The sequence below is a fragment of the Gracilinanus agilis genome, chromosome 2 (genome assembly GCF_016433145.1).
Source record: "Gracilinanus agilis isolate LMUSP501 chromosome 2, AgileGrace, whole genome shotgun sequence".
NCBI classification, from domain to species: domain Eukaryota; kingdom Metazoa; phylum Chordata; class Mammalia; order Didelphimorphia; family Didelphidae; genus Gracilinanus; species Gracilinanus agilis.
Window position 1 is genome coordinate 90,878,910 of NC_058131.1, and position 15,412 is coordinate 90,894,321.

The 15,412-nt window shown below is 34.5% G+C and overlaps 1 protein-coding gene across 1 annotated transcript in view; it reads right to left on the reverse strand.

Moving 5' to 3' along the window:
* The window catches only part of THADA (THADA armadillo repeat containing), a 424,131-nt gene that overhangs the window by 301,400 nt on the left and 107,319 nt on the right, over positions 1 to 15,412 (reverse strand). Inside the window, exon 25 of the mRNA XM_044659462.1 lies at positions 13,618 to 13,740. Coding sequence (XP_044515397.1) covers positions 13,618 to 13,740 — 123 coding nt within the window. The remainder of the gene's footprint in view (positions 1 to 13,617; positions 13,741 to 15,412) is intronic.

The following is a 15,412-nucleotide window of genomic DNA, read 5'->3' on the forward strand; positions in this document are numbered from 1 at the left end:
TAATTTTAACCCCTGTCTTTCTTAACTCCAAGTTCAGCATTCTCTCTACTAGACTACACACTTCTGTAAGCATCTCATGATCCTACTATATACTTCAGGAGGCACAGGTAAACTCCCAAGCTGGACTAGAAGACTGTTTCACTTTTGTATTTATATCTCTAGAACCTAGCACTGTGGTTGACATGGAGTAGGAGCTTAAAAAATGTTGGTTGCTATTAGATATTGATTCATTAGTCCAAAAGGAATATTCTCTGATTTGAATGATTCCCAACAGCTAGCTTAGAACTCAATTTCCTTCAGTAAGCTATCCCTGAGTTATCTACCCCATCATAGTCTAGACTCTAGAGGAAGATCCTCAGTATCTAAGCTGAACTCTTTCAGAGGGGTAGACATAGGATGAAAAGAAATAACTAAGGACTGTTCTTTCAGTCTGGCCATTCAGCCATTCCAGAATCCATCTACCTTCCTGAATCTCTCCATCTTAACCACAAGAAAAGCATGAGATATTTTATCAAATGTTTAGCTACAGAAAAACTATATTTAAAGCAGGGTTTAAAAAAAAGTTATGTGTATCTTCTGTTTTTAATACTATCAGTTTTCCCTTGTATCTTTTCCCCTTCCCCTCTCAGAGATCCATCCCACATTACAAAGAGTAGTTTCATTTCTTTCTTTCTTTCTTTCTTTCTTTCTTTCTTTCTTTCTTTCTTTCTTTCTTTCCTTCTTTCTTTCTTTCTTTCTTTCTTTCTTTCTTTCTTTCTTTCTTTCTTTCTTTCTTTCTTTCTTTCTTTCTTTCTTTCTTCCTTTCTTTCTTTCTTTGTTTAGCCCCTTACCTTCCAACTTGGAGTCAATACTGTGCACTGGCTCCAAGGCAGAACAGTGGTAAGGGTAGGCAATGGAGGTCAAGTGACTTGCCCAGGGTCACACAGCTAGGAAGTGTCTGAGGCCAGATTTGAACCTAGGACCTCCCGTCTCTAGGCCTGGCTCTCAATCCACTGAGCTACCCAGCTGCCCCGCAAAGAGTAGTTTTAAAGACAAAAAAAGAAGGGGGGAAATCAGCACAAGTGAAAACTACAATGAAAACGTATAATGTGTAACATCTATGGACCTTCCAGCTCCACAAAGAAATGGGCTGGAAATATCTTCTCAAATCTTGACATTCAAGTCCTGCTTGATCTTTATAATTTTGCTTTGTTTACTTTTTTTTTTTTGGTGTGTGTGGTTATTCTTTTCATTTATATTGCTGTAGTTATTGTATATAGTTTTCTGGGCTTTACTTAGTTTCTTCTACATCAGTTCATGTAGATTCCTCCATGTTTCTCTATATTCATCTTGTACATCATTTCTTTTTTTAAAAATTTAGAATATTTTAGTCTTTTATAATAACAACCTGTGTATAAACCCTTTGACTTAACACCATTTAAACAGATGAAAACAACTTTAACTCTGAACTTACCAAAAAACCTTCACAAAAACCCCTAAATTCATTACAAACAAGTCCTAGGTATCATAAATTAAACATTATACTTTGTTTTACATGTAAAATCAATATCTTCATAAAAATTTCATATTAAATTATAACACTGAAGAAACAAATTATGTTTCAATACATAAGAGAAATTTATGAATTAAATAATTCTTCAATGAATTTTTTTTAAAAAAATCACATGAATTTCCCCTGATTTTTCTATAAACTTAGACTTCAACTACAAGGTTTTATTAAAGAGCATATCTGTAATATTGTCCAAGAGCATTATTAAGGCCTATATATCATTTCTTACAGCACAGCAATATTTCATTATATTCACATACCACAATTTGTTTTGCCACTCCCCAAAGGATGAGCATCTAATTTGTTTCCAGGTCTTTGCTATCACAAAAATTGCTCCTATAAATGTTTTGGTGTATATGGGCACATTCTCCTTATCAGTGGCAAAGCAGTTCTTAACCTCTGGTGTCATGAATTCTTTTGCCATTCTAGCAATGCCTATGGACCCCTTCCACAGAATGTTTTTAAATGCATAAAATAAAATGAATAGGATTACAAAGGAAATTAATTGTGTGGAAATACAGTTATCAAAATATTTTTAAAAATAAGAAAAATTTATCATCTCCAAGAGGGGAAAGGGAAGAGGGGAGAGAAAGAACATAAATCATGTAAACATGGAAAAATATTTTAAAAATAAAAAATAGAAAAAACAAGATCATAGACTCCAAGTTAAGAATTACACATATATATCTCAGTTTTATGATCTATAAAATGAAGAGGTTAGAAGAGAGAATATTTAAAGATTCTTCTAGTCTTAAATCTATCATTTTATAATCCTATGAACATAAGATGATTTAGTAATCCTGTCAAAAATGATCTAAGGTGAATCTGCCATGACCTGTTGTGATAAACAGAGCTGTTAACTCTCTATGATCATTACTTCCTTTTCTAGGTGTTCACTAATGTTCTTTTTAACAATGTGACAAGATGCTCAGTACCTGAATTGTCCTTTTACAAGACCAAAATTGAGGCAAACTAGGATTAAGCTAAAAGGGTAAAATGTGGGTGCGATTTTTTCTCTTTATAAAAAGGAGGTGGAAAATAAAAATTTCATAGGTACAAAATAATTTACTTAAAATTTTCAAATGAGGGAATAACAGAACCCAAAGCTTCCAGTACTTCCCAAACCTGTCCATATGTTAGGAGTAGACATATTTCCAAAATTCAGAATTTAAAAAGGAGGAAGACATCTGCATAGTAATATACAGGATTAGGATAGCCAGGGAACCAGTGAATAGCAAGGAAATCAAAAAAGAGTTGGAAAAAAATATAGTCTGTGCCAAGGCAAGGCTGGCATAGTAGAGGCACAGAGATGGTGGTAGCATTTAGGGAGAGAGGCAAAAGCAGCTCAGACTTGATCCTGATATCCTGAGAGGGGGAATACTTAGTAGATGATGTATTGGGATTGAATTGGATGGAGATATAGTTAAATTATAATAGTGTGAGGACCTTAATAGACCCCTTTCAGAAACAGACAAATCAAAGCAAAAGATAAGCAAAAATAATTTAAGGACATGAATAGAAATTTAGAAGAATCAGAGAAGGATGATAGTTCTCTCACAATTATCTATGGGAATAGAAAGAAATTTATAGATTTTCAGTTTACATAACAGCTTTACAAAAATGTATCATGTATTTGGGCATAAAGACTATACCAAAAAATGTAGAAAAGCAAAAATACTGAGCATATCATTTACTGATCATAATACAATAAAATTATATTCAGTAAAGGTTAACCTATATCCAAAAAACAAATTGAGTAAACAACAACTATATGCCAGAAGACTTTATACTTACTATAATCAGACTGAATTTATATAATACAGGTTATATAAACTAAGTGCCAGGAATATGGGGTTGGTTCGACATAAGACAATTATAAATATAATAAATGATAGTAACTTTATAAATATAAAAACTATATAACCATCTCAATAGATGATAAAAAGTCTTTGGACAAAATCCAACATTCATTTCTATTAAAAAAATCTAGAGAGGGGCAGCTGGGTAGCTCAGTGGAGTGAGAGTCAGGCCTAGAGACAGGAGGTCCTAGGTTCAAACCCGGCCTCAGCCACTTCCCAGCTGTGTGACCCTGGGCAAGTCACTTGACCCCCATTGCCCACCCTTACCAATCTTCCACCTATGAGACAATACACCGAAGTACAAGGGTTTAAAAAAAAATCTAGAAATCATAGCAAAAAGTGGACCTTTCCTTAATATGATAAATTTGACAAATACCATTTATTTAAATCTAAGAGCAAGCATTATATGTAATGAAGAAAAGTTATAGGCCTTTCAAATAATATTAGAAATAAAGCAAGTATGCTTATTTATCACCACCAATATTTAATATGGTGCTAGAAATGCTATCTATGGCAATAAGATGAGAAAAAGAATTTGAAGGGAAAAGAACAAGCAAGAAGGAAACAAAATTAATCATTTTTTCCATAGAAAATTCTAGAGAGTAGCTTAAAAAAGTAATCAAAATAATTAATAGCTTCAGCAAAGCTGAAGGATATAAAATAAATCCATGTGAATCACTGGCATTTCTATATGAAACTTATCAAGAAGAGACAGAAAGGTAAATTCCATTCAAAATGACTATGGAAGTTACAAAAAATTAGAGATATTTAGAGATAAAATACCAAAATTTATCTTGGGACAAATCTAACACAAAACATCCTGCAGAACTAAAGCTTTTGTTGCTGTTTACTCATTTTCAGTTGTATCTGACTCTTCATGACCCCATTTTGGGGTTTTCTTGACAAAGATACTGGAGTGGTTTATTATTTCCTTCTTCAGTTCATTTACATATGAGGAAACTGAGGCAATCAGGGTTAAGTGAATTGCCCAAGGTCATACAGCTAGTAAGTGTCTGAAGCTAGATTTGAACTCAGATCTTCCTTACTCCGGGTCTGGTACTCTATCCACTGTGCTACCTAGTTGCCCAGAGAAATGAAGACCATTCTGAATAATTGAGGAAACATTAATTACTTATGGGTAGATTGAGCCAATAAAACAAAAATGCCAATATTACCTAAATTTATTTACTATCTTATTAATTTTCTTATTCAATGCTAAATCAATCAAACTTCCAAAAGAATATTTTATAGAACCAAAAAAAAACCAAAAAAAAAACCAACAACAAAAACCCAACAAACATCAGATTAAGAAATGGGAAGGTCTATCACCTACATGATCTAGAACTATATCCAGAAGGTTACCAACTGTCCATAATCCAGCTATACTATTACTAGACCAGTATCTAGACATTTACTACATAACAATCAAAGAAAGAATAAAGGATATTTACACACAAAAGTACTTCTTTTCATAATAGCCAAAAAGTGAAAATTAAGGGCATATGTTTTACTGGGAAATGTAAACAAATTGTGGCATAGAAATGTAATGGAATATTATTGTGGCAACTGTCAGGTTTGGGGTAGAGTTTTGTCTTTTACTCAACTATATCCTCCAAAGGACCCTGAACATAAGAGGTTTCTATTGATAATATTCCTACTTTTGGGAGATGGGCAGATTCTCCTAGAAGCCAAATAAGACATTTAAGACCGAACAGTACCTAAAGTCTGGGTCAATGACATCTTTGTAGACAGAAGGGTCTAAAAATGCAAATTTCAAGTGCTCATATTTTATAACCAGAGAGTGGCTTAGTTCTGGAAGAAGACAGGTAATTAAATTTAAATATTTATGTACACATATATATTTAATATTTTTTATTTATAAATATATATGTTTTATATGTATAAATACACACACTCATGCTTTATGGATAAACACTTAAAGTGATATATGAGATACTGCTCTTGAAGGAACTACTACAACAACTCTCTCACCCGTATAGAAATCTCTATCTTTAAGCCTACATATCCAGCCTCCAACTAGAGCTGTTAGGGAGGAACCGGAGGGGTGTGGGCAGGAAGAAGATACTACTGTGTTTTACAATAAGTTTTAACATTTGGAATGTACAACATACACAAACATAGACTTTAGTTTTCCAAAGCACCCATTTCTCTGTTCCACCCAAGCTGACTAATGCATCCCCTCAGGGTCAAAATCATATTTAATGGCCAACAAAGAAGATCCTTTAAGCCTAAGTAGAAGGTAACTAGGTTCCCAGCAATTGGGGGTGGGAGGGTGGGGTAGGGAATCTATATCTGTCAAGAAACTGAATAACACCCTGAAAAAGAATAGTCTGAAAATTCATCAGTACTACCAAAAAAAAAGAAAATCTGTCTCAGAACACTTTATTCTCTGTCAAACAATCTTTTTGGAAAATAGGGCAATTTGGTTCTAGTAAATTCTGTCACGTACTAACAAGTATAAGAAGGCACAGAAGTTAAATTTGGAATTTTGAAAGAAAGTCATGCCATCCCTGTTTTTCTTCTCATTAATTTATTTACCCAATCTACTCTTAATAAGTCCCTCTACTTTGTACATGGTAGTTCATATGCAATTGGGTACAAACTATAACACCTGAAGATAACTGTGGACTAGGAGAAAATCTGATAACTCTTCTTCATTTATTAGAAAAACCTTACAGGATCTGGAGCTGAAAGAAACCTAATGCACAAATTAACTCATATTATTCAATTTATAAATAAGGAAAGTAAGCCCTAGGAAGATGACATGATGTGTTTTGCCTGCTTTAAGTTTTCTGATCCCAAATACAGGATTCTTTCTACCAGATTATAATGCCAACTAAATTCTGATGTTGTTATTTGAATCATTTTGGCCATATCCGACTCTCTTGATCCCATTTAGGGTTTTCTTAAAAGAGATAATGGAGTGGTTTGCCATTTCCTTTTTTTTTTTATTTTACAGTTTATTTTCCAGATGTGGAAATTGAGGCAAACAGTGCCTTGACAAGGGTCACACAGCTAGGAAGGGTGTGAGGTCAAATCTGAACCCAGGTCCTCTGGACCCCAGTCTTAGCATTCTAAACACTATGCTACCTAGCTTGCCCCAATCTTCCCTGTTTTCAAGTGGATTTCCCATTCCTCATCTGAGTTAAAGAACTTTAGACCTCCATGAAGGGTTAAAGATTATGCACACATGCCATCATTTCCCAGATGAAGAAAGTAAAGCCATGAGTAAGAGACTCTTCAAGGTCACCAAGCAAGCTACTGGCAAGCTAACTCTTAAAATTCTTACCTCCCACCTCTGAACCTCTGACTTAACTTACTCTTCTTATCCTTTTTTCCCTTCTTGGTCATCTTCTCTTCACTTCCTCTTTTTAATCCTTGTCTCTCCATTACTACTTGCTTTAGCTGATGCAATATTGAATAAATGTTCCTGGTTAAAATTTTTAAAAGGTAAATTCTCTGAACTCAGACTTCTACTTCTTTGCAAAGGAAAGCTGTAAAAAACCAAGATGTTTGCAATAGCCAGTAAATGCAATTTCTCCCTAATCCAGGATTATGAGCTCTCTATAAAGTGAGTCTTCTTTTATACCATATAAATTATCAAACTCTTAAATGCCAACTACAAATAAAACTTTCACCTTCGTCATAGCAGTTTTCTGCAAATAGTCAAATAAATTTAAAATAGCCAAATATTTCTATGAAAGTATTTTAAATGTTAAATTTTGATGCTCTATGGACAATCATCTTAAAATGGGATTTTCAGAAACTGACTCATTCTAAAGTTATGCGTCTAAGAATTCTTTAAAGAGATTTTAATGCACAAAAAGGAAAGCATCAATCTTATCTGGCTGTCCTTTTGAACCTGGCCAGTTTATAATAAGTAGAACAAGGCCTTTGCAGCTGTGCAGTTAATTTCATGTCAGTTTGCTCAACTCAGAAGCACATTTTTCTCTATATCCCCACTCCCAAAAAAGTCAAAAAATGTATTCAGTTTCTCAAGTTACCTAAATGGCTTCTGAAGAAATTGTATTCACTTTTTTAACTAAAAAACAAAACAAAACAAAAAGGTTTTTTTTGGAAAACCTCCTCCTTGAAGTCCAGCTGGAAGTTCTTTTTCATGTGATTTCACAATCATTTTGTCCTCCTCTTTTGCACTTATCATGTTCAAATTTGGATTATGTATATTGAATATCCCAACTGGATTATAAACTCCTTGGAGAAGTGGCCCTGTGTTATTAAATTTGGACTTAATCTAAGAAATGTGCTAACTTCTGGGGAGACTGAGAGAAAAATAAAACAGTATCAGCCCTTGAGAAGTAGTAGAGGGCCTGGGGGTGGGCAGCAGGGAAGGAAATATATAATATGTACACAAATAAGTATAATTCAAGGTAGACTGAGGAAACGAGCACTATTTGGAGGAATAACGGAAGTTTTCACAAAGCAAATGCAACCTGAGCTGAACCTTGAAAAAAGGCAAGGATTCTGGCAGAAATTAAGAGTGTTCCAAACATGGAGGATTATTTGGGCAAAATTTCCAAGACAAGAGATAGAATATTAAATTGGGTTAATTAGTAATATAGTTTGGCTGAAACATCTCTTCCATTATGGTAGCTGTGGATTAATGAAAATGAGGCTGGTAAGGGAGACAGAAGCTATATTGTAGAAGGCCTAGAATGTCAAACTAAGGAACCTATTTTATCATTAGAAGTATACAGTCATTGAAGATTTTCTGTGCTTAATACCCAGAACCTAGCAAAGGAGGTACTTAATGAAATGTTTATTCAATGAATAAAAAGGAAAAAAAGGAGATATTAAGTAGAACTCATTAGGTATCAAAAGATTTGTTTCCTTTCTAGCATTTATTAGCTATAATGCCAGATTCTTGATGACTCATTTACTTTCTCTGACTTTCAAACACTTCATCTGTTAAATAAAAGATATTTTACTCAATGGAAAGGTCATTCTAAGGTCTCTTATGGACTATTAACAATTACTACTTCAACACAAACAGGGTGGGTAAACGAATGCTTCACGTTTTCTGAATGCACATTTACTTGATTTTTCTCACTAATTCAAGTTATTCATATCTAGTTTTACAAGTTTACTTACTATGCAAAATAAAATATATTTTTAAAAATCTGCTGATGATTAGTACTGATGAAATGATGGACATGTATGGGCTCATGTAAAGGAATGTTAATGTAAGGAATCTGTTAGCAATCATTCTTAAATATATGCATTAATGACATTCCTAAAACACTCTTCTGAGCCACAATCTGAATTAGTCATTTTGCTAATTTTTAAGGTCTATAATTTAGTAAAAACAAGCAATTATGTGGAAAGTACAATAGCACTTTGCTTTAGGCAACAGAAGTATTTCTAAAAAGTGATATATAAATCAAATTTCTGGATACTGAATCATATTTTAAATATACTAGATTTCATTACTTAAAGTGAAAAGGAAAATTTGTGGCAAAGACTTGTGTAATGTAAATAATCAACCTCTAATCTGGTTTATAAATGTCCATTTTAAAAGGTCTTGAAGTAGGGGCAATGTATAGAAATAATTACACAAAAAACAAATTTAACACTATATTGCAAACATTCTCATTCCCAGTTGGCCCCAACTGATGAAAATATTTGCAACTAAAATGACTATTTTCCTTATATGTTTTTCCAATCTTATTTTTACATTGTTTCCATTTTTATTCCAAATCTGAATTTTTGCCTAACAATTCTCTACTTCTCTCTTTCAAAGAATCTACTGCTAAGAAAAGTGTTTCCATCTTCTATTCTAAAATCTCTATTCTCTTGATGATAGGCTTGATGATTTCTTCTTAAAGAGCTAAAATTTGTCCTTATTTTACTGGTAATTTTATTTAATTTAAAATTCTTCATTTATTTTGGGTCTGTCCTTATCAATCTTTCTGATGATTTTTCTGCCTTGTCTGCTATAAATATGATTCTCAACACCTTTCCCTTGTGAAGTCACAGTGTTGTCCTTATCCCCAAACCTCAGTTGTCTCCTAGGTGGGACAAGGTCTATGTTTCTCAAGGAGAAGAATGGCCGGCTGGGATACATTAAAGATTCAGAAAAGCCCCAGTAAATGAGCCTTCTTTCTACATTTACAGTCCAATGCCTCTGAACTCTACCTTTGGCTCTTGGGACTTATTTTTTTAGTCCCTATTTCCATATTGTTCTGTGATAGGGGCTCTTCCTAGATGTCTCTGCAAATGCAGTTCTCTACCTGGCTTTCATATGTCCTTCTTGGCTTCCTGTGCTATAATAAACTACAGTTAGCAGTGAATTTCTGCTCTCTTTGCTCCTACAAAATTTTATTTCTCCTAGCTCCACAAGCTTCATAGCTGTTATTTTTTCTTCTTCCTGAGCTTCGGACTAGTTTAATTCATGAGTTTCCACCTTCCCTGAGAGCAGGGTCCCAAGGATACTACCAAAAACTAACTCCCATAAGCAGTCATCTAAAACTACAGTAGCAGCCAAGAATGATGATACAGGACCCTTCCAGGCCAACACGGTCCCTTTGTGAGCTAGGAGTGGGGAACAGGTCTGGAAACAGCAGTAGAGTGGGACCTACCTCAGGACACTGCCAGAATATTCAGTGCTTTTGTCAGTGAGTATTTAACTAAGAAAGCAACCATCGTGAGGAAAAGGGCTGCCCCAGCTGTACACTCTGCCAGAAGGAGGAAGGATAAAGGGGACAATCCCTACAAGGAGCAAAAAGGGCTCAGAAGTTAGTCATCAGTTATTTTTAATTGAAGAAATACCTTGGGAAAGGTTCTTCCTCTTTTTTCTTCTCCCACCCATGCTGAGTTTGCCGCATCTGGGGGCTCTTTCTTGGAGGTGGGATGCAGAGAATGACCTCTATGTGACTTCTAGCATCATCCCAGGATTGGAAGGCTGGGGATTTTGTACATGCTGCTCTACCGAGCCTGACATGCTCTCCCTTCATCTTAGCTGCCTCCTGGAATCCCAAGTTCTCTTCAAAGGCTTAGATCAAGTGCAGCCTCCTTTTAAAGCCTTTTCCAGTTTCCCTCCCTCCATTACTTTGAATTTTGAAAAACATATTCTATATTTTTTCTATATATTCTGTATAAAACATGCATTTGCCTGTGAACATGCCATATGCCTCCGGCATAGGGTAAGTTTCTTGAGAGCTTCTGTATTTATATCCTCCCTGTCTTGCCTCGGGTCTTGCTCATAGGAAAAACTTCATTAAATGCTTACTGACTGATTCCAACTGATAGTCTGTCCTTTCAGCCATCATTGCAATATGTTGGCTCATGGTGGAAAGATAATCTATATGAAGTTGAGAAAAGGAGAAAGTAGCCTGCCTAAATACAGACTTTTCTCCTACTGAGGCATTCAGTTCTAAAGAAGACACAGGACAAATGAACTTATTTCCACGGCCATAAAAGGAACTAAGTCTGAATGCAAACTGATTTTCCTCCATGAATTTTTCTCTAATGTAAGTGATATGTGTCTTCTTTCACATTATGATGAACATGGAATATGTATTATATGATAACATATGTACAACTTATATCATATTACCTGCTCCCTTGGGTGGAGAGGAGGAAGGTTGTGAGGAAGGAGATAACATAAATTACAAAATATAGAAAATAATTATTAAAAACTGTATCATGTAATCAGAACAAAAAATAAAAACTAAATTTAGTTAAAAAAAAAGAAAAAATGAGCTTCTTTTCTACTCTTCTCTTATCAATCCACTTTTCTTTACTCTAATGCCTACAAATCTGGGTTGTCACCTCCCGAAGACCCTGTTGTTATATAAAATAAAACCTGACTCTATCCATTTCATATTGAGCCAGGAAAAAAATGTTTATAGGTTTAGGGTATCTTAAAATTTGTTAAGGATAACAGTTGTCCTAGGTAATAAATACAACCTTTAGAAAGCTGTCATTTAAAACTATCATCAAACTCAGAAAATCCAGGTTCTATGACTACAGGACAGCAGAGGATGTTTGCCTCAGAAATGAGCTGCCCCATTGCACTGTCATTTTTTGTGTCTTACTTTGTCCAAGTGTTACTCTTTAACATACATGGGGAAGTGCAATCTCACAAAACAAAGAGAATCAGCTGACACAATGTGATACTCAGAAAGAATGATAAACTGCAATATGCTACTAAAGGAAACATCATTTCTATGTAGTAATTAACAAGATCCAGGCAGAAATAATAGGAAGGGGCATCCCATTTCAAGATAATTACAAAATTCAAATAGTGGTATTTGGAAGAGAGGAATCTTTGGGTGTGTTGGTGGGGGATCAATTTAATTTTAGATATGTTGAGTTTAAGATGTCATGAGGGGATTCAGTCTACAATGTCCAAGCTACAACTGTGTGTGTGTGTGTGTCTCTACAGACGTGTGTATGTATATGTGTGTGGGTGTGTGTGATAATTAAGATATGATAATTAAGCCCTTTGGAGGCTATTAAATACAGAAGACAAAAGAAGAGAAGAAAAGACAAGACAAGACAATAGAAGACAAGACAAGAGGAGGAATGATGTAGATACTGAAGCCAGCAAAGTAGAGGGAGAAAGAATTGACGGATGAGTAGGAGACAAGCCAGAAGACAAGAGTATCATGAAAATCCAGACAGGACAAAAGATTCAAGAGAAGATGATCAACAATTTAAATGTAGCAGAGAAATCAAGAAGGATAAGAACTGGGAAAATATCAGATTGCTAATTAGGAAAATCTTTGCTAATTCTGGAGAGAGCAGTATCAATTGATTAACGATTGTGAGCCAGACAGAAATGGGTTATGGGTTCATGTGAAAAGAGGAAATAGAGGCAGTGACTGTGGACAGCTTTTTCAAGTCGGTTGATTGTGAAAGAGCGGAGAGATCTAGGACAACTAATTTAGGGGACAATAAGGGTTAATGTCGAGGTTCAGGACTTTTTTTGTGCCATGAATCTCTCTGACAGTCTAGTGAAGCCTAAAGACCCCTTTTAAGAATAATATTTTTAAATGCATAGAATCATAAAGGAAACCAAAGGTTAATGAGAATAAAGATGTCATTTTTTAATCCAACTTGAAAGAGCCACTGAAATTTATCCTTGGTCTCCTAAACTGTTGAATATCAAGAGAAATGATGAAATGGCTAGGAATGAAAAAGTACTAGTACTTCCAGATCTCAAAATGTATTATTAAGAAATAACTACCAAAATTATTTAGTAATGATTAAAAGACAGAAAAACAAACTAATGGAATAAACTAGACAAAGATGAATCAGAAGTAACTGAACTCAATAATCTAGTGCTCATTAAATCCTAAACCATAAATTATTATGAAATAATACTGGGATGCTCAGTGGATAGTTAGGCCGGGAGGCAGGAAGTCCCAGGTTCAAATCTGGCCTCAGACACTTCCTAGCTGAGTGACCCTGAACAAGTCATTTAACTCCACTGCCTAGCCCTTACCACTTGCTCTTTTACCTTAGAACCAATACTTAGTATCAATCCTAAAACAGAAGGTAAAGGATTAAAAAGAAAAAAAAATTTAAAAGAATGATTGAGAAAGCTGAAAAACAATCTGGCAGAAATTAGGTGTAGGGTAGCATCTTAAATCATATTCCACAACAAATCAAAATGAAACCATAACATAAATATTTTAGATTAGAGCGGTGAATCCCAAAGTGGGCACCACCGCCCCCTGGTGGGTGCTGCAGGGATCCAGAGAAGCAGTGATGGCCACAGGTGCATTTGGGGGCGGTGAATAACTGTAAGGGGGTGGTGATAGTATGTGACAGGGGGCACTAAGTAATATTTTTTTCTGGAAAGGGGGTGGTAGGCCAAAAAAGTTTGGGAACCACTGGATTAGAGCATAAAAAAACTAAAAGTGAATTATAAAGCTTTCACTGCTATAAGTGCTAAGAAGATAAATCCTTCTTAGATACATTCCCCTGCTTCTTCATAGAATTGGTGGTCCTGGGTGTATAATGCTGTATTTAATGTCAGACTTCTTTTGATATCTGAACTTTAATTTCTTCATTTGGGGTAAAAACTAGACCATGTAATCTGCTTTCCTAAGCCATCCACTACAACACTGACAAAGTGTCTCTTCCCAGTATCCAATGAATATTCAGTCAATAAAAATCCACTCTGAGATGTAGCTTAATGAAAACTGTGGAGAGACCACTTACTGCCCAGACAGGAGACGTAAAGCCCAGAATTGCAGCTTGAATTCCATCCGCAACATAAGGAATGATGTTTTCACCCAGTCGAGTATCTCTGAACAAAGCTCTAAGGATATTTAGAGCATGGACCTGGTACAATAACAGCCAAAAAAAAACAAAGCAAAACAAAACAAAAAACTCAGAGTTGACACTGAAATTCTTTCATGCAACAGAACAAGACTTTGAAAAATGCAGACTTCAAACTAATAAAGATAATTTTCAAATGGTCACTATCAATTGGCATGGTGGAGGGTTGGATGGCTATTACTTATTACTTAAAACTGTGTTTTCAGAACCACTTATGGAAATAAGTGTGACATGGGAAATTATTATTCCTAAAAGCCTTTAACAATAGATTAGAGAAAAAGAATAATGAATTTACTGAGCAACTAAATAACTTTGAAAACAAACCAAATAATGTTTCAAAAAAGCAGAAAAACACAGACATGTTGAAAATCAAATAAAAACATAAAAAAGAAAAAATACTATTCAAGTGTTCAATAAAACTGTTGAGTTTTTTTAATCCCAACAGACAAAATGGTATATTATTTGATTTTTTTAAAAGAGAAAGAAAAGCCAAATTACCAAAAATAAAATATGAAAAAGGGGAATAACAATAAATGAAAGGAAATAAAGAAACTTACTGGAAACTATTATACAAAAATATGCAAACTACAAGTACAAATGAAAAAAATGAATATTTACAAATACATAAAATACTGAAACTACCAGAGTAGTATAAAGAGAATTTAAATAACTTAATCTCTAACAGAAAGAAAACTCATTAGAAAAGGGAATCAATACTTTTTTTTCAGTATAAATGGTTTATAAATGGCCTACCAAAAGGACTATTTATTTTGAAAGACATTCATTTAAATAAACATTAGAGAACATTTCAACCTCAAATACCCAAGAGTTACTAAATCTATGGTCAGTAAATTAAAAAAAAAAAAAGGAAATTGATGGTATGTAAAATGTTACTTTTTATATCTCCCAGTGAAATGCTATCTTCCACCTGAAAATTCTCCTCTGAGGGCAGTTAGGTGGCTCAGTGGATAGAGAAGCAGGTCCAGAGAGGGGAGGTCCTAGGTTCAAATGGGACTTCAGGTACTTGTCAGCTATGTGACCCTGGCTAAATCACTTAGCCCTGACTTCCTAGTCCATACTGCTCTGCTCCCTTAGAACCAATACTCAGGATTGATTATAAGACAGAAGTAAGGGTTTTAAAATGGAAAAAAAAAATCTCTCTAACAATTTTGCATCCTCTTTAACAAGTTCCTGCATTCTTAGATACCTTTTCATGTGTATTTGTCATCTCTCCCCAGCTAGGCTATATGCTCTATTAGGACATGGCATGTATTGGCATAAGAACTTGGCAAATTCCAGTTGGTTGGTTTAATAAATGAACCCTACTTTATGGAATAAAATTTCTAGGGGTCTAAAATAAATTCATAGTAAAATGAAAAAGATAAGGTTTCTCTATCTGTAAAAGACTGGGTGGTAACTTTTTTTAGAAAAGTTTCATCTGATCCATGCAATCAAATATGCCCCAGTAGTGGAGATACACATGAGAAATTCTTAAGTGATATATCAGAGTCGTTTTATATCTATATATCTACAACAAACATATCTGAGTATTTAAGTGTCTGTAAAAATATATATATACATATATGCACATTTGTATAAAAATACACACACACATATATGATTGACCCTGATATTTTATTTCTCTCTCTCTCTCTCTCTCTCTCTCTCTCTCTCT